This window comes from Pseudochaenichthys georgianus, chromosome 7 (assembly GCF_902827115.2).
Source record: "Pseudochaenichthys georgianus chromosome 7, fPseGeo1.2, whole genome shotgun sequence".
Lineage (NCBI taxonomy): Eukaryota > Metazoa > Chordata > Actinopteri > Perciformes > Channichthyidae > Pseudochaenichthys > Pseudochaenichthys georgianus.
In genome coordinates, this window is record NC_047509.1 from 26,021,778 (window position 1) to 26,047,837 (window position 26,060).

At 41.2% G+C, this 26,060-nt stretch overlaps 1 protein-coding gene across 10 annotated transcripts in view; it reads left to right on the plus strand.

Annotated features, from left to right (window-relative positions):
- Positions 1-26,060, plus strand: part of ubr4 (ubiquitin protein ligase E3 component n-recognin 4) — a 49,517-nt gene that overhangs the window by 6,695 nt on the left and 16,762 nt on the right. The window contains exons 12-59 of one of the 10 annotated variants that reach the window (XM_034086713.1): positions 560-659; positions 979-1,119; positions 1,410-1,527; positions 2,375-2,416; positions 4,716-4,903; positions 4,990-5,146; positions 5,274-5,359; positions 5,475-5,644; positions 5,954-6,233; positions 6,661-6,793; positions 7,117-7,196; positions 7,281-7,409; positions 7,867-8,076; positions 8,363-8,485; positions 8,589-8,818; positions 9,343-9,461; positions 9,558-9,655; positions 10,540-10,697; positions 10,800-11,006; positions 11,140-11,241; positions 11,327-11,427; positions 11,814-12,201; positions 12,419-12,482; positions 12,660-12,851; positions 13,249-13,319; positions 13,648-13,840; positions 14,418-14,651; positions 14,820-14,990; positions 15,118-15,300; positions 15,876-16,034; positions 16,279-16,431; positions 18,796-19,023; positions 19,227-19,384; positions 19,512-19,686; positions 19,934-20,135; positions 20,330-20,493; positions 20,621-20,837; positions 21,955-22,171; positions 22,743-22,775; positions 23,019-23,082; positions 23,165-23,299; positions 23,554-23,728; positions 23,913-24,044; positions 24,254-24,375; positions 24,635-24,746; positions 24,853-24,983; positions 25,098-25,275; positions 25,662-25,766. In XM_034086713.1, coding sequence (XP_033942604.1) covers positions 560-659; positions 979-1,119; positions 1,410-1,527; positions 2,375-2,416; positions 4,716-4,903; positions 4,990-5,146; positions 5,274-5,359; positions 5,475-5,644; positions 5,954-6,233; positions 6,661-6,793; positions 7,117-7,196; positions 7,281-7,409; positions 7,867-8,076; positions 8,363-8,485; positions 8,589-8,818; positions 9,343-9,461; positions 9,558-9,655; positions 10,540-10,697; positions 10,800-11,006; positions 11,140-11,241; positions 11,327-11,427; positions 11,814-12,201; positions 12,419-12,482; positions 12,660-12,851; positions 13,249-13,319; positions 13,648-13,840; positions 14,418-14,651; positions 14,820-14,990; positions 15,118-15,300; positions 15,876-16,034; positions 16,279-16,431; positions 18,796-19,023; positions 19,227-19,384; positions 19,512-19,686; positions 19,934-20,135; positions 20,330-20,493; positions 20,621-20,837; positions 21,955-22,171; positions 22,743-22,775; positions 23,019-23,082; positions 23,165-23,299; positions 23,554-23,728; positions 23,913-24,044; positions 24,254-24,375; positions 24,635-24,746; positions 24,853-24,983; positions 25,098-25,275; positions 25,662-25,766 — 7,328 coding nt within the window. The remainder of the gene's footprint in view (positions 1-559; positions 660-978; positions 1,120-1,409; positions 1,528-2,374; positions 2,417-4,715; positions 4,904-4,989; positions 5,147-5,273; positions 5,360-5,474; positions 5,645-5,953; positions 6,234-6,660; positions 6,794-7,116; positions 7,197-7,280; positions 7,410-7,866; positions 8,077-8,362; positions 8,486-8,588; positions 8,819-9,342; positions 9,462-9,557; positions 9,656-10,539; positions 10,698-10,799; positions 11,007-11,139; positions 11,242-11,326; positions 11,428-11,813; positions 12,202-12,418; positions 12,483-12,659; positions 12,852-13,248; positions 13,320-13,647; positions 13,841-14,417; positions 14,652-14,819; positions 14,991-15,117; positions 15,301-15,875; positions 16,035-16,278; positions 16,432-18,795; positions 19,024-19,226; positions 19,385-19,511; positions 19,687-19,933; positions 20,136-20,329; positions 20,494-20,620; positions 20,838-21,954; positions 22,172-22,742; positions 22,776-23,018; positions 23,083-23,164; positions 23,300-23,553; positions 23,729-23,912; positions 24,045-24,253; positions 24,376-24,634; positions 24,747-24,852; positions 24,984-25,097; positions 25,276-25,661; positions 25,767-26,060) is intronic. The other 9 variants (XM_034086714.1, XM_034086718.1, XM_034086715.1 and 6 more) reach the window with 9 other exon arrangements.

Genomic DNA, 26,060 nt, shown 5'->3' on the forward strand with positions numbered 1-26,060 from the left:
TAAATCTCTCGGTTCGGGCCGGCCACATTTCGCTAGCCACTGCCTCCGAATGTACTTCTTATGCTTACCTTTTGGCAACAGATGGAACCGAGCATTCCGTGGATTGTTCCTATCCGAATTATGGCAATATTTCGCGATACAGTGAGGCATATTTGAATAGAGAAACTACAGTAAATAACATGGAGATCAACGTGTCTTCGAAAACCAAACGCATGGATTACGTCACGTCCGGGAAATGGCGGCGCCCACAGTGTTGATGTTATTTCGGTATATAATCAGTTTAAAATCACTGATAATGTCATCGGATTAAAAAAAAAAAAAGAGAGAGACTGGTCTGTTTTATCGGATGATAATTTTTAAAAAATGAGTGTCATGAGCATACCATTCCTTTTAAGCATCACATCTTTTTAAATAAATGAAGGTGTAGATAGTGGTTACTGCATAGACATTTCTGGAAAATGTCATTTTTGTTTAATTACTATATCAAAAAAATAAATAAATGCTGCTCTTAAAGTGAGTAATGATTTGTTCCTTTTTCTTTTTGATTTGTTTCCTATAGACACCAAGGCTTTGGTGTTTTGTCTGTTATCCTGGCAAACCATGCCATCAAACTTTTGACTTCACTTTTCCAGGATCTCCAAGTTGAGGCTCTGCACCGGGTAAGTTGGATAAACAAAATACAAATGTTTGTCTGTTATGATTTATATGAGTTTTTTTAGCCAAAAAATAAAACAGGTTCACAATTCTGTCAAACTTAATTATTTAGTACTCCTTAAATGTATTAAAAAGGAACTATTTAAAAGAAAGGCAAGAAAAAATATTATTATGCTAAAAATAAGTTGGGACGGTTGTCTAGTTAGATTTTTAAAAATGTATGTTTAAAATAATAATGAAAAAGAAGGATCTAAGCATGAAAGAAACAATATAAAAAACGGGGTACAAAAGTAACTTTGTATTTCTTGAAACCCGTGTTTGCAGCAGGGCTGGGCGAGTGACGGACCCCCCGCCGAACTCAACATCATGGCACAGAGCACTTCCATCCAGAGGGTCCAGAGGCTCATCGACTCTGTGCCCCTCACCAATCTACTCTTCACACTTCTCTCAACTTCCTACAAAAAGGTATTTACGTACTTGTAATTTGCACAAGTGTTTGTTTACTTCATCTTTCAGTGCAATGTAATACAGGATAAACCCTTTGGAACATACTGTAATTTAGACAGACGTGTACAACAGAAAATACAGATATCGTTATGCAAAATATTGGAATGGAACCATCACATGATATATGTTTGCCAGCTGTTTCTGTCCTCCTCTTACAGTTGTGTGAATACAATCTGATTGAAACCTTTAATTGAAGGATCAGAAACGGTTGTCATTATTTAGAGTGTGTCTTGTTTTGGATCCATCAGGCTTGTGTTCTCCAACGTCAGAGGAAAGGCTCAGTCAGCAGCGATGCCAGCGCTTCTACAGATTCAAACACCTACTACGAGGATGATTTCAGCAGTACAGAGGAAGATAGCAGTCAAGGTACTTCATTTTGGATTTAAGTATTGCATCTTCACTTTCTTAAAACTGAACATTCTCCCTATATAATATTTATTTTCAGGACTTCATTTTTGCTTCTATCCTGGCACAGATACAATACAATCCACATATTGTTCTGCACTTCATTATACATTTGGAATTTCGAAGTATTTGATAATGCAAGGATTACAAACTGTATTGGTGCGCCACATAATGGAGTGAGAAAATGCAGTTGTTGTTGTTCGGATGTAATTTCTCCTGATAATTACAGCCAATGGTGTGAAGCATGGCTGCGCAGTAGGAACAGCCTCAAAAGGTCCCTGCTGAATGGGGACTTTATCCTCTCTGCAAAAACAGATAATGATTGCTTACCGGAAATTCCTTATTGAATCATCTCTAATACTTTTGAATTACAATTAACTGTAAAGAGATATAATACATTCGTACCTTTTTTATTTTAATGTTTTTAAATGAAGGTATGATCAGGGCATCATGTAACTGTAGGTGTGATGGAGGCACACTTATGCTCTCATCACTAAATGAGTAAACAAACAAGCTAATATCCTAGAAGCTTTAAGTTTTGCTTTCAAGGTACGCTTCAGATTTCTCTCCATGACAGTCAGGAAGCAGGTGCCGTCAGCCGAGTCATGTTTGTGTTCTGATCTCGGAGCTAGTGTCAGTGCTGAGCTGTATCGGTAAGGCAGTGAAACAGGTGTGCTGTCAGTGGATCAGTCGGGTTATGGCAGCAGTGAGGGGAAATGCATTCACACACACACAGTAATGTCATTACTTTTTTTGTCCCTTCATCACACAATGTGAACAGTGTAGTTGACAGTTTCTACTATTTCAGCAGAGAGAAGACAGGAGAAGACAAGTGCAGCTTGTGTCTCAGGTCAGCAGTTTTCTGTCCTCAGGTCCAAGACTTGGTGTCCACTTCACTGTCCTAGATTCATTGTGTTTTTGTGTGTCTCACAATTGTAGGCTCTGAGCTGTGGCCCTACTAGCTTAGAAAATGGCAAAGCCACAGATGAAGAGCCTTTGGCAAAACAGCTCTCAATTTGAAACGTGCCCTTCTATGGAATGAAAAGTATAAATTGATGTTTTTTCAAAGAGATTCATCTGTGGCTCAGTGTGGTTTGAAGGATAATACCAGCACTGTTGACATGTGGCTGCAAATGATTGTTTTCACACCCATCACAACCTTGTCTGGCAAAGTGGAACATGTACAGTAACTAACTACGTTTTGCAATTCTGTTGAGTCAACCTTTTCCCAGGTGCTTTCAAGAGCTGTGTCCTAGAAATACAACTTGTACAATGGTTTTGACACAGAAAACTTAAAAATCGAGCTTACTTTATACGTTTACACAAACGACAAACACTGAGCAAAGAAGCGATGTGCTCCCAAGTCACATATCAGAACATTTATCAGAAAGTACAAACAAATGAATTTCATACACAAGCCATAAAGAGGCATGGTCCATTGGATGATTGATAGATGTGTTTGTCTGTCACCCAGTCTGTGCCCTGCCTTATCCGGCCAAAGTTCGATGCACACTTGTAGTTGTCAGACAGATCAGATGTTTGTGATAGCTATATATTGTGATGTGTCATCACTGAGGTAAATAATTGAAATTATTTAAAAGTTGTTTTAAAAATTACATCCAATCTTAATTTGTTGCTTTGATCATCATAGTCACCGTGCTTGTCATTGCATTTCTCGTCAGTCACACGTTTTTGAATCGTACATCCCATGTCAAAACAGTGGTATTATTCCCAAACACGATAAATTCAAGTTGTGCTTGTAAACGTTTGACTTCAACACATTTTTCTGTCACCTGAAACATTAACATTATGATCCTTCTATGTTGCATGCAGATTTGAATATCAACTTAAAGTGAAACATTTTTATTGAAAATAAGCTTTAAATACTCTTGTTGCCGTGAGGTGGTTTTCATTTCTAATGTAGCTTAAATATATTTGATTGATTAGTAGCTACCAGAAACATGTCCTTGTGGGGCCATCACTCGTAAGGATAGGTGTGCGAGTGCAATGTGTTGCCAGTCGGTTGATAAGTGAAAGCAGAGACTTCAGTGGACCAACTGTTGGAATTAAGATCTACAATATATTTGAAATCCAGTGAAAAAATAGATTGAATGTGTTGCACTATTACACACAGAACCTGCACTGGAAACATAAAGGGAGATACTTGTTCCTGTCCTTGAGTTATCTAGGATGAGAGGTGTTGAGTGGGTGAGGGACGACTCAAAGCCAAGCAGCTGAGCGCTGGTTTTTGAATGGATCAGTTCTATGCAGCTGCCTGTGGAGGAAGGCTCTCATCGTTTCTGAGCCCACGCCACAAAAAGCGTCTTGTATTTGGCCGGTCTAAGATTTCCTGGGTAGGGTACTGGACAGAGCACTGGTGATTTATAGTTAAACGTATGATTTATAGGAGGGCCACTTGAATGCACTTGTGGGAAAACGTCAGATAAGCCTTAAGGAGGTTACATCGAGGGACTGGCAGTTTGAAGGATCATATTTTAACTTGATATTAAATGCATATTTGTTGTGGCTAATGCATGTTGCTAGTGCTTTAAACTTAATTCTTAATTCCTGTTGAGTGTAAATTATTTCTACTATGGAATAATGCAGCAGGGTTCTGAAACGTGCTTTGCTTCAAGTGTCAGCCTGACTAGCATTGCCTGTCTGTCACTGCTGCAAGTAGCATGTATTAATATTAACACACAAAGATAGCTGTGATCATTGCATGCTATTGTAATGCTTATATATGTAATTCATGAAAAGAACCCAACTTGAATTCACTTGTATGTCCATTGTTCAAAATTATAAAACTATGTTGGCACTACACACGTATAAAAAGCATTTACTTTAAATTCCAGGTTAATCTAGGAAGGATAGGAGCACTGACCGCATGGAACATTATTTAAAACATCTCCGAATAAATATGATGTAGGTTTCTTCCTTATGTGGATAATCACCAACATGTTGTCACTAAATGTTCACTATTTATTGCAGTCCATCTCCTGCACAGTGTTGTAGGTGTCACAAGTTTCAACCTTTTTACATTTGTCTTATGCTCACACCACTACCACTCCACACATATCTTGAAAGTCATGGGGCTGTTCTCTTCTTCTCTCTTAGAAATGTAAGTAAATGGTTGTCTTTCTCTGCAGATGATGACAGTGAACCAATTTTGGGGCTTTGGTTTGAAGAGACAATCTCCCCAACTAAAGACAAAGTTGCTCCCCCTCCCCCTCCACCACCCCCACCTCTGGAGACCTCTCCCAGACTGAAGAGCCCCAGTAAGCAGAATCCAAGCGAGAATGGCAACATTTTAGCTGGCCGGAAAGACCCAGAACTGGTGAGGAGTGAATTCTGTGTACCTGCTGATTTAGCTCTACTAACAGCTTATGGACGTTTTTAACTTCCTACTTCTTCTTCCTATAGTTCCTCAGTTTAGCCTCCAGCATTCTGAACTTCATAACCACCTCAATGCTCAAGTCCAGAAACAACTTTATCCGCAACTACCTGAGCGTGTCTCTTACAGAGCAGCACATGGCTACACTTGCCAGCATCATCAAGGACGTGGACAAAGATGTCAAAGGTACAGTGGGAAAATGACTGCTTATCATGAATGTTATGTCACTTTTACCCTGATTTCCTTTTGTTGGCTTAATGATGGATTTAGCCCACAATAGATAGATGGCAACGATGCATTTTGTTCCCCTCAGGCTCTTCAGATGAAGCGTTTTCTTTAGCGCTGTATCACTTCAACCACACTCTGGTAACATCCGATCTTCCATCCCCAGCGCTGCAGGTAAGTTCTTTGTTATTCCAGTGTCTCCACCAGCATTTCAACTCTCTGGGAGTAAGTTACATGAATGATGTGTTCCTTGTAACAAACTGATTGTTGTTTGTCTTGTAATTCACAGAGCACCCTTCTTCAGCAGTTAGGTGTTGCACCCTTTTCAGAAGGTCCCTGGCCGCTCTACATTCACCCTCAATCCCTATCGGTGCTCTCTAGACTTCTCCTCATATGGCAGCACAAAGCAAGTGTGCAAGGAGAGCCAGATGTGCCGGAGTGCATGAAAGTCTGGGAAAGGTATGACAACCATTTGAATTCTCACCCGGCTCGTATATTAAAGGACTGTTTAAGATGTTCCCTAGGTGCCATCACTTTAATATGTGGAGTGCTCACAGGCAATGCATCGCTTTACTTTGGCAATGCTTGTTACGTTACCAAGTAACAGCCATTTTATAAGTCATCAATATTCGAGAACAGAGTTGACACCCCTTTATGAAGTGCTGTGTTTTTCAAAACTATTAATAAACTTGTTGAAATGCATACTAGGTCATATTTTCAAATATTTAATTAAATGTATTACCCATTTCTACCGTTCTTTCCTTATAGATTTTTGGGAACTTTGAAGCAGCATACTATCCAGAGCTCTGTGCAAGTAGAAGACGACCTGAACGTGGAGCACCTCCAGCTCCTGCTGCTCCTTTTCCACAATCTGTCGGAGCGCGGCCGGCGGTCCGTCCTGACACTCGTCACCCAGGCCATCACTGAGGTGGCCCAGAGCAAAGACTCCCAGCTGAAGGCGGTGCCCCTCAACCTGGCCCGGCTGTGTCTGGTTTTCGACTACCTGCTGCGCCACTACTCAAAGGCGCCCGTGTACCTTTATGAACAGGTCAATTGCTTATTTCTTTTTTATTATTGTCCTATCCTGAGGGTTAAATGCCATGTCTAGACACATATTCTGTTACCTTTATTGTGTAATACTTTTTAGGTAAAATACTGTCCAGCAAATACAGTCATTAATTAATAATTACATAAATATATAATGCACAAATCTAGAACAACCTTTAAGATCCCATACTGAGTATTGCATAAGGCTGATTCAGTATAAAGATGTCTTCAGCTGCTTAACCACTTATTTCCTCTGGAGAAGCTATTGGTTTCACATCTTGTAAGCTCCACAGATCCACACATATTTCAATCGTTTCGGATACTGTCGAGTGTTGTTTAGAGCTATTTGGATTTGATTACCCCACCTGTAGGAATAACATGACAGCCACACTTAATACATGTGATGTTAAATGTCTGTCTATTTATAGGTGCAGTATAACCTCCTGACCCCCCCCTCCACCGGGCCGGGCTCTATTCAGGATGGTGGCAAACGTGGCGGCCTGCCCCTTTACTATGGATTCAAAGAGGTGGAGGAGAACTGGGCCAAGCACTGTTCAGGAGGTAAGACTAAGGAAGGAAGTTCACTTTTTTAACAACTGGGTAGAGGGTTCTTTTCTTAAACAAAAGATGACCTGTGCATGTGTTCTCAAATTGAAAAATGCACTGGTTGTTTTAAGTAATCACCTTGTTGTTAAGGGTAATGTCATTCTTATATTTCACCAGAAATGCATTACTGGGATATTATGTTGATCTAACTAACTGATCCTGCATCTGCATCACTGGCTGAACACTTGTGCTAGATATAGGAAAAAGACAGAAAAATAAAGAGATTCATTTAGAAAGATACAAAATAATAATATTATGTATTTTCTAACCTTTCTTAGATCCAAATGTTCAGCCAAAGTTCTACTGTGTCCTGTCCCCTGAGGCGTCTGAAGATGACATCAGCAGACTGGACAGCAAGGTGAGACTGTGACCACTAAAGGATGAAGAATATAAATATAGATAATATTTAATTGTATTAAACATCATCTTTTCCCCCTACTAGGTCTTTCCAAAGCTGTTCAATGGAGCAGTTAAATATGATGAACTGTATGCGGGGCTCATCTCCCTCCTGGTCGCAGGCTCTCAGTTTGACACGGCAAGACGACAGGAGAGCAAGCCAATCACTCCTATGGTGAGAACTCATCCCATAAACTATTAACTGTGTAAAGAAGTTGAAGATGCAGGTGGCATTTTAATTGCCATTATATCTATTGGTCACTTTCAATATTTGAAATGAGGAAAGTGCAGTTGCTTACCTTTTTATGACTAAATCTTAAAATGCTTACAAACTGGCCAGTTTTTTATACGACTGTTTAACATCTGTCTATATTACCGTAAACAGTTTTCTGAACGTAGCACAAATGTTGTTTTTTAAATGTTAAATCCAACACATATAGATTGAAACAGAAAACGTTGTTAAATAAACATTTGAATTTGAGTGTCAATACTATGAATACAGTTTCAAAACATTTAGTACTGGCCAACCTTTTTAATGTGAAGCCCCACTAGGACGTGTTACATTTCAATCAATATGAACTCAATAACCACATTTCAGCCCTGACATTAACTGAGTGGGGTTTGGAAAACAGGGCATGTTTATCTATCGCCCTGCACAGGAGGCATGCTCCCTTCAGTACTACTTCCTCATCCTGTGGAGGATCCTGGGAGTTTTACCACCGTCCAAGGCCTACATGGAGCAGCTGAAGACGGGCTGCAGTGATCCCAGTGAGAGCGACATCCTGCACACCCTGCGATGGTCCTCACGTCTCCGGGTGCCAACATACGTGAACTGGATCAAGGTCTGTCTACTATGTCTTACAGAATGCTAATCAGCATGATGGATGGCAAAAAATGAATTGATCAAATATATTACATTTCAGTTTTAATTCATGGCCAATGTTACGGTATTTTTGATAATTCCACTGAGCATCACTTGACAAATGTGTCTAAATTGGATGCTGCAGATAGCATTTATGAATGTATACATTTTTGATTGAAAATACGTTAGTGTCCTTTTTATTGTAATGAAAAATCGACCTTAATTTTTCACGTGTGGTTGAACCCTGCGTATGTGATCACTGACAGGAACACCTGGTGAAGCAGGGGTTGAAAGAAGACCAAGCAGCCACTCTGGTTGACGCGACGGCTGCTAAGTGCAGCACCGTTAAATACGATGTGGAGCTAGCAGAGGAGTACATTGCCAGACAGGTATTGATTACAACATAGTCTTTATTGACCTTTGTATCGATTGTTATCCAAACTAAGTTCTGATCACAAGTGTCACTCTTTTGACGACTTGATTCTGTTGCAGATTTCCACCTTCTCAAGTGTAGACCCGAACGCAATCCTTCCGCTTGATCAGCTTCCCTCTCTACAAGCCATCTACACGCTGGATGCAGTCATCTCTAAAGTGCAGGTGTCCTTAGACGAGCATATGTCCAAGGTGGCCATTGAAGCAGACGCCCACAAGTCATCTGAGATCACAAAGAACCTACTGCCTGCAACACTGCAGCTCACTGACGTCTACACGGCCTTCACGCGGTGAGAAAGGAATCGGTCTAACTCTTTTGTTAACACTAAGCATCACACACACTTTTGTCTACGTCACGAATTAGATCTAGCAATCTGAAATAATACAAGGAGATGATTGAAATAACCGCAGGACAGATTTGTGTATGCTTTATCTTTTGGATAATGAAGATGCATCAATTACAACTATTTTCCAGTTTTTAGTTTTTGTATGTTATATAAAGTCTGTTTTATGCATGACTTTTTGGGCTTTAAAGTAACTACACATATGTTTTACAGAAACTACAAAGGACATGTTTGTTTACTTGTTATGATCACTTAATTTGCTTGCAAAGATAGCTGTGGTCTCATACCGGCACCCTGCCAAACAGTCATTTTTAAAGAGTTGTATTCAAAAAGTATATAAGGGTGTGTTAAGATGTTCTTTATTCACCTGTTTTTTCCTTAATCCTGCTTCATACAAATATAAGGCTTAAACTGTAAATCTTTGATCTGTTTATCTGATACGATAACTAAATAAACCTTGTTGTGACCAGGTCCTACCTACTGATGAACATCCCAGAGGAAGGGGAGAACAAGCTTACTGATGCCAAGCTCAGAGGTTATGCTGCGGTTTTGTCTATTGGCTCCACCCGCTGCAAGGCCAACCTGTTAGGTATGTGAAAGAATAGAAAAGAATACAGCGTTCACTATCACAACTTTTCTGTTCACTCATTGTTTTAACCGGAACTTTTTTAATGAAACTTTACAGGTCAAAGTATTATGCAGAACTTGCCATCGGCTGTTCAGACAATATGTGAGACTTGGAACGGCATCAACACCAATGAATTCCCAAACATTGGCTCATGGGTACGTCCTTTCAGTTGTTGCCTATGGTTCAGTTTGACTTTGTCCGTCTATGTAAACACTTGATAAATGTAGTAGGCAATCTAATCACTGTTTAGGGTGGTTTTGCCTTTATTATACCCGTTTGCTGGTATCGTAAAGGATTGACTGTTAAGTTTGCCTTGAAAAACAATGTGTTCAATTATAATAGGCAACCAATTAAAAATTAGGGATATTATCTAAAATATTTACCTTAAAGCAGGGGTGTCAAACTCAAGGCCCGGGGGCCAAATCCGGCCTGTGACTTCATTTTCTGTGGCCCCACAAGAGCTTGCAAAGAATATAATATTTTTATTATTCGGTTACATGCCGATTTACAGAAGCACGTTGCACATAAACTACATGTCCCACAATGCATCTCAAATTAGACTTTTTTTCTTAGAATTTGACTTTTTTTCCTCCAGAATTTGGCTTTTCTTTTTAAATCATTTTATGACATGCTCACTGAAGAGACTTGCAATTATTTGCCCCACACATCTGCTTTCAGACGTAGTTAATTATGTAGTTATTACCCTATCCCATAATAATCCAATGCAGAGGCAAACATGTAATATAATACATTATTTTATATATATTAAATATGTATATATGTATTTTTGTATAGTTACAACCGGTTGTTTGAGTGCAACCATAATGCTGATGTGGCCCGTGATGACATTGAGTTTGACACACCTGCCTTAAAGCATTTAATGATTAAGAAAAAATAAATCTTATATAATTAGAAAAGTATTAAAATATCACGGTATCTTTATCGACATACCCAGCACTACTGTGTATCTCATTGAAAAAATATATTGTTCTGACAATTATGAAAATAATAGTCTTGTGTGTTTTTTTTTTTTTCACAGCGAAATGCATTTGCCAATGATACCATCCCATCAGAAAGCTACATCAGTGCCATCCAGGCAGCTCACCTGGGCACACTGAGCTGTCAGTCCTTGCCTCTGGCCTCTTCTCTCAAACACATTCTGCTCTCTTTGGTCCGCCTCACTGGCGACCTCATTGTGTAAGTCGAGTCACTTAACATATGACAAATGTGGTGGGTGAAATATATTCATAAAAGAACAATAAATCCTGTGTTAATACTGCTGCATGTTTGTGTCCTCAGCACAGAGGAGTTGAATCCCTCCCATGTGGTGCGCACCCTGCTGCCCCTCCTGCTGGAGAGCAGCACGGAGAGCGTGGCTGAGATCAGCAGCACCTCCCTGGAGCGCATCCTCGGCCCAGCCGAGTCCGATGCCTTCCTCGCCCGAATCTACGAGCGCTTGGTGACTGGTTGTTACAACATCATCGCCCATCACTCAGACCCCACCAGGTATGCCATGTGTGATCTGGTAATTAAGTAAACCTACATGACATGTATATTTTGAGGTGCTTAAACTCACAGCCCACATTTATTGTTTGATATGAGTCTCACTGCTTCTTTTAAACTCTTTAATCTTCTTCAGTGGTTTGGATGAGTCTGTCCTTGAGGAATGCCTTCAGTACCTTGAAAAGCAGCTTGAGAGCATTCAAGTCCGCAAGGCCATGGAAGAGTTCTTTTCATTCAGGTATTTGCTCAACTGATGACACGGGCTGAATTATTACACATTTACACCGTTACCTCTCTTACCTTGTGCTCCTTTTCTTTGCCAGTGGAGAGCTGGTCCAGATTATGATGGCGACCGCCAACGAGAGTCTGTCAGCAAAGTTCTGCAACAGGGTGCTCAAATTCTTCACCAAGCTTTTCCAGCTCAGTAAGTCTACTTTTAGCAACATTTATTTAAATCAAGAAAAACTATCACAAGGTCAATATGTGCTTCAAATGGCATGGTTTCAATGGAACATGCCATTTGAAGGCAGAGTGAAAAGCCTGCCTTCATTGAGAGGATTATACCAAAAATATGTCGTCCCCTCTTTTCACCAGGCAAATAGTTGTGTAAAGTTTTTAGCTTGGCCATAATTAACAAAAGGTTAAGTTGTCAGGGAGAGGGTTTCAGATACCTTTTTGATTATCCAACAAACAATGTGTTTTTGAAGCATACTGACGCCTTGCCAAAAATCAAATCATAATTCTTACAAGCTGCAGATACAGCTGATTTTTTTAAATCATGCTAAATATCATGTTTCTGTTCGTTCCCAGCGGAGAAGAGCCCAAACCCCAGCCTGTTGACTCTGTGTGGCTCCCTGGCCCAGCTGGCCTGCGTGGAGCCCCCTCGGCTGCATTCCTGGCTGACGCGCATGACTGCGACCCCCCCAAAGGACTCGGAGCAGATGGAAATAGTGCAAGAAAACAGACAGCTCCTGCAGGTGCTTACCACTCATATTGTGCGTGACAACAGCCAGGTGGGCGAAGGAGTGTGCACTGTCCTTCTCAGCACACTCATTCCCATGGCAACAGACATGCTCGCTAATGGTGATGGAACAGGCTTCCCTGAGCTCATGGTCATCATGGCAACCCTCGCCAGCGCGGGACAGGGGGCCGGTCACCTGCAGCTGCACAGGGCCGCTATCGACTGGCTGACCAGATGGTAAGGATCAAGTCTCACGAACATGCCGTTTCCTCATTTATTTAACATCAGGGAACTGCCCAATTGTTTCAACATCAGTGCGAGGATTCGCATATTTATAACCATGAAATGAAAAAGTACTTGGCATTGACTGCCCTAATAACTTAGCCATTATCAAGCAGTGATCAAATGTTAACTTTACTGATTTTAAAATGATCAACATTTTCTTCTTTTTCAGCAAAAAGTATTTAACACAGAAGAACGTTGTGGAAAAAGTGAGCACAAACTTATCCCAAGGAAAGGTAAGTTTGAATGTTTCTCAGTATAATTCACAAGTCTATACAAGTCACTTTTCTTGACTTATTTATTTATTTAATTTACTTATTTTAAACTCAGGCCTAACATGTTTCCAAATAGGGTTATTAGCCTTTAACCATTTACTGTCCAGAAACTGATGTGTTCATGTTCCTTCATTCCAGCACGCCAGCATGCTGGAATGCTCGTGCCACATCATCTCTTACCTGGCTGATGTGATGAACGCCTTGCGGCAAAGCAGTGGCCAAGGCACCTCAGCAATACTGATGGAGGGAGAAGAGAAGGCCATGGAGGTGGACTCGGACTGGGTGGAGGAACTTGCAGTAGAAGAGGATGATTCCCAGGCAGAGGACTCTGTATGATCTTATCCCTTTATGTCTCCCTTCATGTCATCCTGTTGAAATAGGGCCATGTTGTAACGTGCAACAAAATAGAAAAGCCATATTATTATTATTATACATAAAGTCTGCTAAGTGATCTAGGGAATATACACACACTGCAAAATGTTAAACCTGGTGCAAACCATTTGCCCCAGAATGCTGTCATGTTCCTGCTGCGGTTGAACTTGAAAATCCATCTGCTTGAGGTGCCTAGTATGTGTCCCAGTTGATCTAATGGCACTGTCCAGCAGAATGTAAACTAAACAACAAATGAACTAGAATAGGTTTTCACTTTTTCTTTAACCAGATGCAAGGAATCCAGCTTGACCTAAATTGAACAACACATGTTAACATGTGTGTCTTTGTTTGACAGGATGAAGACTCCCTTTGCAACAAACTCTGCACCTTCACCATTACTCAGAAGGAGTTCATGAACCAGCACTGGTAAAGAAACGTTTATTGCTACCTGTGATGTTTGTCTTATTCCTTGATGAGGCCAGACTTTCTTTAATCATGGTAAGGGGTTTTTAGAAGGTTATAGATGTATTGGTACACACTGTAAGGCTGTTGCACCTTAACATAGATGTGCCTTGAACCCTACATAACTTGGATTAATTAGGGCTTTAAAGCATACTTAACATAGATTTATATCAATCCGAATAGTCGTTTTTATTGGTGAAACTCCTTTATGTAGAAATATGCCAGCAGCACTAAAGCATCTACATTTTGTATGCACTATAAACAGCCTTGTGGTGCCTTTTTTATCCTGCAGGTACCACTGTCACACCTGTAAGATGGTGGATGGGGTAGGTGTGTGCACAGTGTGCGCCAAGGTCTGTCACAAAGACCATGAGATCTCCTATGCCAAATATGGCTCTTTCTTCTGTGACTGCGGTGCCAAAGAGGATGGCAGCTGCCAGGTGAGACCGAATACCTCAGGTCATCATGGGAAGAGAACAACAGCGGTAACTTGGCTCGCAAGTCATTCCCCCATTGACTTCCATCCCGTCATTTCATTTTGTCAGGTTATAGCTAGCCCACACATGTGGCCAGAACAGGAAAAATCATGTTGCAAATGTTTGTCCACCTTTTGTTAACTGAAAAGGCCAGCTAGTTATTCTTATGTAATGCATGTGATGATAAAACAAACCATCAACATCATTTTACCTTCAGTTTACTGTTAGTTTGAAGTATTCTTTCTTTGTGTTAGTTCATTTGTTCTGTCAGTCTTGTGTTTACAGTACAATGGCTCATAGTTTTGTTCAATACGATTAATAAGTTATCAGGATTCTTGTCAATCTATGATTTCTGGTTATCAGTTTAGATATAGTGTGTGTTGAACCAACAGAATATCTCTGCCATCCTTTTGATATACTCCACAATGTGGAGGAGCTAGCAAAGTGAAAAACAAAAGCAGGTTATTGTAATTGTAAGGAAGCTAAACAAAGATGAATGTTTGCTGTCATATTAAGTTGTATAAGCATGCACATGTTACCAATGTTGCTGTTCTCACTGCTCTACTTTGTGTTCTATCATCCACAGGCGCTGGTCAAGCGCAGCCCCAGCAGCGGCATGAGCTCCACCCTCAAAGAGTCTTCTGCGTTCCAGAGTGACCTGCGGATGCCTGACAGTGCGATCCGCCAACAGAACGCCTCACCCTCCGACAAAGGCAAGGTCACAATCTGTGACGGCAAACCTGGTGATGAAGACAGACCTAAGAAGAGCAGCGTGTGCAAGAGCATCGAGGGCTGCCAGGAAGAGCTAGTGACACAAGTGGTGAGAGAGAATGTGTTTATCTCTCTAAATGTATCGGTGTCTCTATCTGTTATACAAATAAGAGGACTGCACATTATTGCATTCCTGAAAGCAGTGATATTTAAACACATTTTTTAATTTACTGCACATTTTGTGGCTCAAGAAGTTGGCTCTCTTTCTCCACAACAGATGGGATCATCCACTGCAGCAGTCATACTAGAGATGCTCATGTTTCTCATGGAAGCCATCCAGACCAACTTCCAGCAGGCGTCAGCAGTGGGAAGCAGCAGCCGGGCTCAGCAGGCACTCAACGAACTGCACACTCAGGACAAAGCTGTGGAGATGACTGACCAGTTAATGGTAAGAAGCTGTACAGTTTGGAGGGGTTTAAGAAAAACACTTAATTCCTTAATTTTCGATTATTCCTGTAAATTGGAAACATAATTTATTGCATTTTTTTTTTTTAAATTGCTGCACTTTTCTTCAGGTGCCCACCCTCGGCTCTCAGGAAGGGGCTTTTGAGAATGTCAGGATGAACTACAGTGGTGACCAGGGACAAACAATACGCCAACTCATCAGTGCACACGTCCTGCGTCGTGTTGCTATGTGTGTCCTGTCTTCACCCCACGGCCGCCGCCAGCACCTGGCAGTCAGCCATGAGAAGGGAAAGGTAAGCTTCACAAACCAAACACATTTTATTTTACAATAATACTAATAATGAAGAAAAATTGGACAATTTAATTGAGATCTTGATTTGAAAACCACAGATTCTTTGTTTTTATGTTTTTGTACAGCAGATTACATTACATTTCATTTAGCTGATGCTTTTATCCAAAGCGACTTACAATTACCAATTACAGGGACATTCTCCCTGGAGTAACTGAGGGCTAAGTGCCTTACACACTAGCACACTAGTGGCGGTGTTCCAGGCGGGATTTGAACTCACAACCTTCCGATCTGCAGCCCACCTCACTATCCATTAGACCACCACTACCCCGCAGATCAAGATTATTCAAAAATACTTTTAATCAAGTGAACGTAGACATTGACCTATTATTTAGCATATAATGAATAAAAAACGTCCGTTTCTGTCAACATAAAAGTGTCAATATATTTATCTTAACATATAAAGTAGCATACATTTATAATGGAACATTTATCACTACCCACTTTCAAGTGCTATTCTGTTTTTATCACCAGTCCGTTGTATTTGTCACCCATTAAAAGCATGTTCTCTCTTTACAGATAACGGTCCTGCAGCTGTCCACCCTCCTGAAACAGGCCGACTCCAGCAAGAGGAAGCTGACTCTGACCCGTCTGGCCTCTGCTCCAGTCCCATTCACCGTCCTCAGTCTCACAGGAAACCCTTGTAATGAGGATTACCTCGCTGTGTGCGGCCTCAAGGTCAGAAACAAGCTTCTTTATAACTTACCACTGTTCTATTGTGTGCCTTTCCTGCAAAAACAAAAAAATGTATGAGAGAAGACCATTACCAAGTTATCCTAGATCATAATAGTATATGTATCAATAAAGTACATGTCTGAGGAGCTGTTATTATCAATGCAAATCTTAGAAAACAAGTAAGTATTTTTAATATGAAATACTGCTATATTTGACTGTTCTGCCTTTGTCTCACATTTTTCCAAAGGACTGCCATGTACTCACGTTCAGCAGCACAGGCTCTGTGTCCGACCATCTGGTGTTGCACCCACAACTGGCGACTGGCAACTTCATCATCAAAGCTATTTGGTTACCAGGCTCTCAGACAGAACTTGCCATCATCACCGCAGACTTTGTCAAGGTACGTTTGAAAGAAAATAGACTGTTTTTTGTACCTTTTTTAGTTAAATGATTAAACTATAATTGGTAGTCTGATAATACTCAATTGAATCACAATGACACTTACAGGTGACTATGATTATTAGGGCTGCACGATTAATCGAAAAAAGATCGTGATCTCGATTCAGACACCTATGCGATCTCATTTCTAAATTACGGCGATCCTATGACGTCAAGCTGATTTTTTTTTTTGTGGGATTTTTTTACTTTTTTTTATTATTTTGCTTCTGAGTAACCCCCTAAACGCACCAGGAGCGTCTGCGCCGCGCCGCGTCCCAGAAGCTCCTCGCCGCAAGGCATTTCTAAAATATAGGATAAATCCTATTTTTGAAGCGGCGCGGCGCAGGAAGTGATGAAAATCACCTTGTTGTCTGCTTTGCTGGTTGAGGGGGTGCACCGGGTGCACCCAAAACCGGCTCCTTCTCCTCCCCCCCACCACCGTCTTTCAAGTAGGAGAATACTGCAGCGTTCTCCTCCGGTTTACAGGCACTGTCAATTATATATATATATACAATAATTATGATGATGAATGCATATTTTTTTACCACTAAAATACAGCAACACATCTTTGATTCATGTCGTTTATAACTGGAATATTACAATTATTATTAACTGTGTCTGTAGTCTACAACACAACAACATAGGAAATAACAACAATAAACCCGATTTAAACAGACAGAAACATAAACCATTTAACTACGTAGTCTACTTACTTGTAGAAGTACAAAATGTCCAGGAACTATTCCAAAATCAACAACAACTGCGAGGCTGCACACATGACGCTCCGCTTCCGCAACGTTTTGAAACGCGCCTGGTGTGTTAGGTCGCAGGAGGAGGTCGCAGCGTGGCGCAGCCGTAGCGCAGCGTGGCGCAGACGCTCCTGGTGCGTTTAGGGGGTAATACCAACATGCAATGTCAATCATACTTAAACGATGTAAAGCAAATATACTATATACATTTAACATTAAAGTACCATGATCGCATCCAAATGGTAGTGTTCTGTCTGTCTCTCCTCCTCTCATGCAGTGTTAACGCTGCAGCCACTAGTGTTGCCAGTTTTTGCGGAAGGAATAAGCAACCAGCTCTATGAAAACAAGCGCAAAAGAACACGAGCACTTTAAACCTATATATGTCGGGTCTACAAGCTCACAACCATTATTACTGACTACCAAGCAACTTTACAGAAAGATAAGCCCAATGTGGCTTATAATAAGTATACCTGGCAACACTCACTGACTGCAGCACGTGAAGGCAGGAGCCGGCAGTATGTTTACAGAAGCGTTAGCATTAGCACTGATTAGCAAAGAGTGACGAGAGCGACTAGTAGTACATGAAAAACAGAAATGAGTGACGAGGAGGACAATGACAACAACACCGATGAAAATCCCGGTGGCGACTCTGGCGAGAGTGAGAGGGAAGTTGTGCTTGTGCCGAAAAAAGTAGATGGACTGTGCTAGTAGCTAGGCAGCTAGGCTTTATTTACATTTATTCTGAAGCTGTAACTTTATGTTCTGTTCTGTTTTTATATTCAGTACTGACTGCAGTATTTAAGTTAATCCTTTTGATTCAGTGACATTACTACTCAGTGGAGTCTAGCGCTTTGTTTAAGTTTATGTTTTTTTCAGTACAAGAACCTTTAAGTGCAGTAGTTGAAGTGGGTGCTAGCCGGCTAGGCTTTTTTTATATTATTATTCTAAAGCTGTGACTGTTTTGTTTGTATATTCAGCACTGTGGTGAGGTATTTTGAGTAACTGAAGTGCATTCCTCCCTGTAACAAACAGGTTGGTTTTATTGTAGTTGGGTGTCCTGTCACTATGGACAGGTGCTACTGCAAAGTTTACATTTTGTTATTATAAAGCTGCAAAAATTATATTTTTTATGTTCAGCACTCAGGCAGCAGCAATATCTTTATTTTAGTTACTGTATGTTTTGTTACCAGAGAGACTTGAGTTTAAGTCAAGCACTTTGATGTTGATGGTGTCTGTTTAAAGCCACAATAGTTGGCTCCAGGTTCCACATTTTGAATGTAGTAATGTTTGTTCAGTATTCAGCAACTACAGACTAAAGACAAAATTATGTTTTTGTTACAAGAGAGACAAATGTTGTCTGTTTAAATTCATTGTACTCACGTGACGTCTAAGAGTAAGAGTGCAATAAATATTTTCATTGAAACGATGAGAATCGTGTGAGAATCGTGATCTCAATTCTTATGGAGGAAAATCGTGATTCACATTTGAGCAAGAATCGTGCAGCACTAATGATTATTCTGCTCTTAAAAACACTTAATATTATTTGTCTCTTTCAATTTCTCTGCCTTACCAAACAGATTTATGACTTATCAGCGGATGCCCTGAGTCCCATGTACTACTTCCTGCTCCCGAGCTCCAAGATTCGCGATGCTACCTTCCTGTTCAATGAAGAGGGGAAGAACATCATCGTCATCATGTCTTCAGCGGGTTACATGTACACCCAGCTCATGGACGAATCCAGCAGCGCCCAACATGGCCCTTTCTACGTCACCAATGTGCTGGAGATAAACCACGAAGACCTGAAGGTTAGCAGGATGTTGACTTGAGCAATTGAAATATATTGTACACAATGTTTGATTGTTTGTTGAAAGGGTTCACGCAACAGTGCACTGCATTACTTTTGGGAATGTTCCATTGACTATGCGTTTACATCTTTCAAATCAGTTTTTGAAGTTCTTGGAAATAACATGAAGGTAATAACGAGATGTGTTTTTCTGTGTGACTCCAGGATAGCAACGGGCAGGTAGCCGGCGGTGGCGTGTCGACTTATTACTCCCACGTGCTTCAGATGCTTTTCTTCAGCTACAGCCAGGGAAAGTCCTTTGCTGCCACAGTGAGCCGCAGCACCTCCGAAGTGCAGAGGCTCTTCCCCATCAACGTCAAAGGGTAACACCTTCCACACTTAACACGCATTCTCAACCTCCCTGTTACTGCACTAGGTCTGGGATATGTTATCAGTACCTTGGTGAGATAACTATATCTCCTCTCTATCTTGCCCTCCTGCCTTCTTCAGCTCTAATGGCGGCAGCAGTAAGATCTCTCCTGCTCTGTGCCAGTGGTCTGAAGTCATGAACCACCCAGGACTGGTGTGCTGCGTGCAGCAGACTACAGGCATACCGCTTGTCATCATGATCAAGCCAGACACCTTCCTCATCCAAGAGATTAAAACTCTGCCAGCCAAAGCTAAGGTAAGAGCCACTTACTGTACTATTCAGCGACCTGTAAAGTGGAAAAAGGAACACCCATTTTTATAGAAAAATGTCCCTGTTGAAGTCTAAAATACCTATTTTTAAAAAGCTTTTTTTTCTTATAAAAAATACTTTTTAAATACACTACATACTATGTCATAACAATTCATTCATTAAAGTTAACAGTACCTTTAGTAAGTGGTTGGATTTCTCAAGTTTACATAAATAAATGTTCTCTCTTCCCCAGATTCAAGATATGGTCGCTATCCGCCACACTGCCAGTAATGAGCAGCAGCGTACGACCATGATTCTTCTCTGTGAGGACGGAAGCCTGCGAATCTACATGGCCAATGTGGACAACACCTCTTACTGGCTCCAGCCCTCGCTGCAGCCCAGCTGTGGCATCAGTATCATGAAGCCGGTCCGCAAGCGCAAAGCTGCTGCTACTAGTGAGTAGAAAGGGCACATATATAATGCACACATACACTCTGAGCATACAAGGGTGATCACCACCCTTGAACAATGGCTGGTTTTATGCTAAAATAGCTGCTTAACCACAGTTGTCATTAAATCGTTAACTTACTCCACAACCTCAGATCAAGGATTTTGCCTACACAATTGTAATGTACAGATTTGCTTTCAGCTACCCGGACCTCCAGTCAGATGACCTTCCCTGTGGACTTCTTTGAACACAACCAGCAGCTGACAGAGGTGGAGTTTGGTGGCAATGACTTGCTGCAGGTCTACAATGGACAGCAGATCAAACACAGGCTCAACTCCACTGGGATGTATGTGGCCAACACAAAGGTAGGCACATTTAATAAAATAATGCTGCCATGCATGCATCTATTTTATGCTACTTTAGATTACTTTAGGTAGTTTTAACTGTTAGACAAATTACTTTAACCAACAATGTCGCCATGTTTCTGTCTAGCCTGGGGGATTCACTGTGGAAGCGGTCAACAACAACAGTTCGATGGTGATGACGGGCATGCGGGTGCAGGTGGGCACTCAGGCCATCGAGAGGGCTCCATCCTATGTGGAGGTCTTTGGCCGCACCATGCAGATAAACCTGACCAGAGCCCGCTGGTTTGATGTCCCCTTCACCAGGGAGGAGGCCCTGCAGGCAGACAAGAAGCTGTCCATATTCAGTAAGTGTGCACACTTGTTCTTGGTACAGCACATCAGTTTATATCCATTTATGTGAAATACATGTTCATTGATAAAGGCTTTTTACCCTAAAGGACCATCCTTTCTCTCTGAGCTTGCAGAACGTTAAAAATAATTATCCTAAAGCTGGTGGACTACCTGAGAGATATACAGCAGGAGAACACGTCCACCGCGGAGAATAAACCAGGGCAACCATGACAACCATGCTCCGGGGTCTTCTTTGCTGCTGGTGTATTTTGTGGTGGCAGCAGCGCCACTTACAGGCCTGGCATATGTACTACAGCGTTTCCAGCATTTCCAGCAGTCTAGTGTGAACAGACACGTTAATGAATCCAATGTGTGTGAACGGAAGACATTTTTGCGTTTGCGTAGGCGTTTTACTGTATCCGTCCTCGTGGGGCCGGGGTCTAAGCCAAACTATATCCGGTCACAGAGATCTGCTATTTTAAACTAAGGTCAACACATATCGACCCTAAATATAGTCTATATTAAGAACGAGAAAAGTCTTAACATATATATAGTTTTTTGTAAACATATGGCAAATGTGTGAGGGTGATGACGTCAGAGCATCGTCCTATGTGCCGGGCTTAGCCCCGGACAGCCCCGGCCCAATTGAACCCCTGGGTATTTGTGAGGGAGCTCCTATATGGCATTACCGCTGAAGCTCACCAAAGTTTAATATATTTCATAGTTCAAAGTTTTGTCAATTGTTTTGTTTATTGGTCAAATACTGGTTTCTGAGGAGTTTTACTGGAATGAAAGAGCACAGAGTACAGAAGCAACAAAGCAGCATCCTGCATTAAACCTGACCTTCACAGAGAGGTTGAAGTTCATATGGAGAGGAGGCTTCAGTAGTCTGTCTGCACTCTGTTTCGTTGTGCTATCTTACAATCAATATAGTAAATGTGAGGAAAAGTGTGTCGCCAATGTAACCGGTTAGAACTCGAAGTTGCGATGAGGTCTTAAAATGTATGGGAAGGGTCTTAAAAAAAGGTCTTAAAAGGTATTACATTTGACTTCAGGATTCCTGCATATACCCTGTGCAGACTCTTATAACACATCTGCTAATGTATCTTAATCTTCCTGTTCTTTTGAAAGTTGGAGCATCGGTCGACCCAGCCGGAGTCACAATGCTCGATTCAATCAAGATCTACGGAAAAACCAAAGAGCAGTTCGGCTGGCCGGAGGATGCACCAGAGGACTTCTCCTCCGCCTCGGCTAACAACGTCTGCAGTCCCAACCTGAACCAGGGCAACGGCACCGCTGATGGGGACATCGCCACGCCGACCACCACCAGCGGCACTGTGCTGGAGAGGTATGAGCTTCATTTCAAGGTTTACACGGTCAACACAAGATGTTGCCGTTTACACTTCTCAATCCACTTTGAAATGCCCTAGTTTTAGTCACTTTTATCAAAACTATCTTTTATCTTTACTATTAGATATTACTTTGAATACGTCCTCTGGGTATTATTGCTTTATGATCATATTAGATGGTTATCTGATATAAGCTTGTATGTGATTAAGTTCATTATTCATTTATCTTTGTTGGATTAGCAAAAACATTCCAAACTGCTTCTCAATCTGTTTTCTGGAAAACTCAAAATGTATCCTAAGATGAATAACTGTTATGATAAAAAGATGATGTAGTAGATTGTACCTGTTTCTTCCACTAGCATATGGTTGTCCTCCATGAGTCCAGCTCCGTAGTCTTACCACGGGGGTTGGGTTCTCTTAGGAGCATTTAGTGCATGGCTATAGTGATGTCATATTTTCTTGCATGCTTCTCGTTTGTTCAATGAATAATTTAATTACACTTGTTCTTTCTGTGATCCTCACACTTTGTTTTTGTTCTTTTTCTTTTGCTCCCAAAAATACAATAAAAAGTTGTGAAACTGAGTCCTTATCGACCTTGGACCGGTTAGTAACAGCCCTTTCTCTGCTTGTTTGTATGGTTTGTGCATGTGTGCCAGAGTGTGTGTGCATGCCTGAGACTGTGAACATGCCATGCACCATCTTCTCACTTGTACAACTACACAAATATTTATTTTGCATTCAGTGTTGTAGCATTTAGATCAGCGCAGAATGCAACATGCTGATATATTGTTTATTTAAGGCCATATCGCAGTAGGAGATGTGTTGATCCTTTTTTTTTCATTTCAGGTTGGTGGTCAACTCCCTCGAGGCTTTGGAAAGCTGCTTTGCTGTCGGCTCCTCCAGTGAAAAGGTAAATGGTCTTTGTTTCCTTTCAAATAAAAAGCTTTACATCCTGGGAGTGTTGTTGACGATATGAATGTAACTCTGTGTAGGAGAAGAATAAGGTAGCAGCTCTCGAGTTGGCCACGCTACTCCTGTCCATGCCGACCCCTGCTGGTGTGCAGCAGCAAACTAAGGGACTTCTTGCCAGCCTGCACACCAGTAGAACTGCCTACCACAACCACAAGGTAATAAACAGTCCCGTAAACCAATTCAAAATCATAGCATTATCATTTTCCATTTGTATGAGGAAATATGCATCAGTAATCTGATCAACCCAAAGAAAGAGCAAATCATTATTTTGTTCAAACTACTATCAGTAAAATACATAATAGAGAGTGCTAGGTCATCATTTGTCAATAGCTAATGTAATGTTATTTACGAATTTGTTTTCTCATCGTCTACATCACAAATGCAACACGTATCTGCTCCCTCTCATCAGGATCAATCCTTGCTGAGTAACGCAGTGCAGTGTCTGAATGGCTGCAGCCGTGAGGGCAGGGAGCTCGACCCTGACGTCTTCCAGAGGCTCGTGATCACCGCCCGCTCCATTGCAATCATGAGACCCAACAACCTGGTGCATTTCACAGAAACAAAGCTCTTACACCATGAAGCTGGTAAGAGGTTCATCTGTTTGTGACAAGGCCACTGAAGCGCAATGTATGTGTTAAATGTTTCTATTTGTTGCACCATTACACTATTGCACTCAAGATGATGGAGAATGCTCTGCTGGTTAGACACTTTAAGTGGCTTTGGAGCTAAATTACCTAAACGTTTCATTTTCTGTTCTTCTGAACCTAGAAATGACAGAAGATGGGCAAAAACCAATGGATGGGGAAAACAGTAATTTCATCACACAGCTGATAAATAACTTCTGGAAGCTCCATTCCCAAAAGCCAAAGAACGCCTTTCTTGCTCCTGCCTGCCTGCCTGGTGAGTTCAGACCTTTGGGACCCCGACAAAGATATCAAGATCATCTTAATAAGGGATGTGATTGTGAAGATGAATGGTCAGCTCATGTTTAAATGTTACCTTGGCACATGATGTTTGCTTTTTATATAAGTATCAATTAGATTTTTGGTAAAGTATTAGAAAATAAGTTTCTCAGTATGTGAACCTTTTATCTTCTCTCTCTGTCTAAGGCTTGACTCATGTGGAAGCAACAGTAAATGCCTTGGTGGACATCATCCATGCATACTGCACATGTGAACTGGATTACATAAACGTTGCATCAAAAATCTACATGCAAATGCTTCTGTGTCCAGTAAGTATAGCTCTTAATTTCATAACAAGAATTGTAAGAAATGTTTCATTCAAGGACCATTGAGTATGAATCATGATATATCATTTACAAGCACAAACAAAAAACATTTTAGGATCATTTACTGTTATTATTGCATTTGTTAATGCTAGGCTATACAATGATATCATACACAGGATCTTGAGGAAACAGGAAATTACGTATCACCAGTTTTTTATCGCAATTTTATCAACTGACTTTTTGGGATTTAATCAAATTTCAGGACACATCTGTGAGCTTTGCATGTAAGCAGGCTCTGATCAGAGTGCTTCGACCGAGAAACAAACGGCGACATGTAACCCTTCCATCGCCCCCACGCTCCAACACACCTATGGGTACGTTTTCACAGCCTTTTTTATGTAATGCTTTTATGCATATACCCTATCTGTTGTTGTCCAATGCTTGCAAGTGGATTCAGTAAACTTGATTTCCTTATTTCAGGAGACAAGGATGATGATGACGATGACGATGCGGACGACAAAATGCAGTCATCAGTGCTGACTGGAGGAGATGAGAGCAGACGGGAGAGTCAGGAGCAGAATGAAGTGGATCATGGCGACTTTGAGATGGTAGTGAGTAAATAGGGGCCGCATGAGTCTGTGGGTTATATTTGACTCATGATTGTTAATTGGAGCCTCATGGTACACAAGCCCTCTAACATACTTATTATTTTTCTACATCTTCAGTCGGAGTCCATGGTCCTGGAGACAGCAGATCATCTCAACAATGGAAATCCATCTCCTCTGGAAGCTCTGCTGGCTGGAGCCGAGGGTTTCCCGCCCATGCTGGACATTCCTCCTGATGCGGACGATGAAACTATGGTAGAGCTGGCCATCGCTCTCAGCCTTCAGCAGGAACAACAAGGTAAGCTGCCACACAATCAAACATCAATTATTAACTGAACCCGCCTGGGAGTCCCATATTGGGGACAGACAGAACTCAACTGTCCAGAAGCTAGAAATCATTAAGGCCTTATGAAAACAGGGAAACACTGAGCTGTGGATAGCAGTTGTTGGAGATAAAACTACCAACACAATGAACACATTTTTAGGTAAAAAGTTATCATTTTGATTTTCCTATAGCTGATTTCTGCTTGGCAAAGTTTAATATCTCACCCTTATACTTCAACCAGTCATAGCCTAATTAACCTAGTTTGAGCCATTGTCTAGCTCAAATGGTAGACCAACTATTTATTAGCTGAAGCATCACTTTTTGGTGAGTGCTTCTAACATATTTCTTCACGTTTTTAGGCAGTAGCAGTAGCGCCCTTGGCCTTCAGAGCCTTGGCTTGTCTGGCCAGGCCCCAAGCTCCTCTTCACTGGATGCTGGCACCCTTTCAGACACCACCGCATCAGGTAAAAAACAGCTATATGATCATATGTGATCAACACCAAGCTTTCTATTTATATCTGCCAGGTCACAGTGGCTAATAAATCCTTAACATCAGACATTAAACCAATTTCTCTTAGCTAGCATTTGAATTAAAGTTGCCAAAATGACCACATGATATTCCAAAATCAAGCACATTACCAAATATTTGGCACATTGTGATGTCTTGATTGAGTATTTAAATAGTCATTATTAATATGATAATGCCCAAATGATGTTCAACTGGAAAAAGAAGCATGAATGGCACTTTCAATGTACTG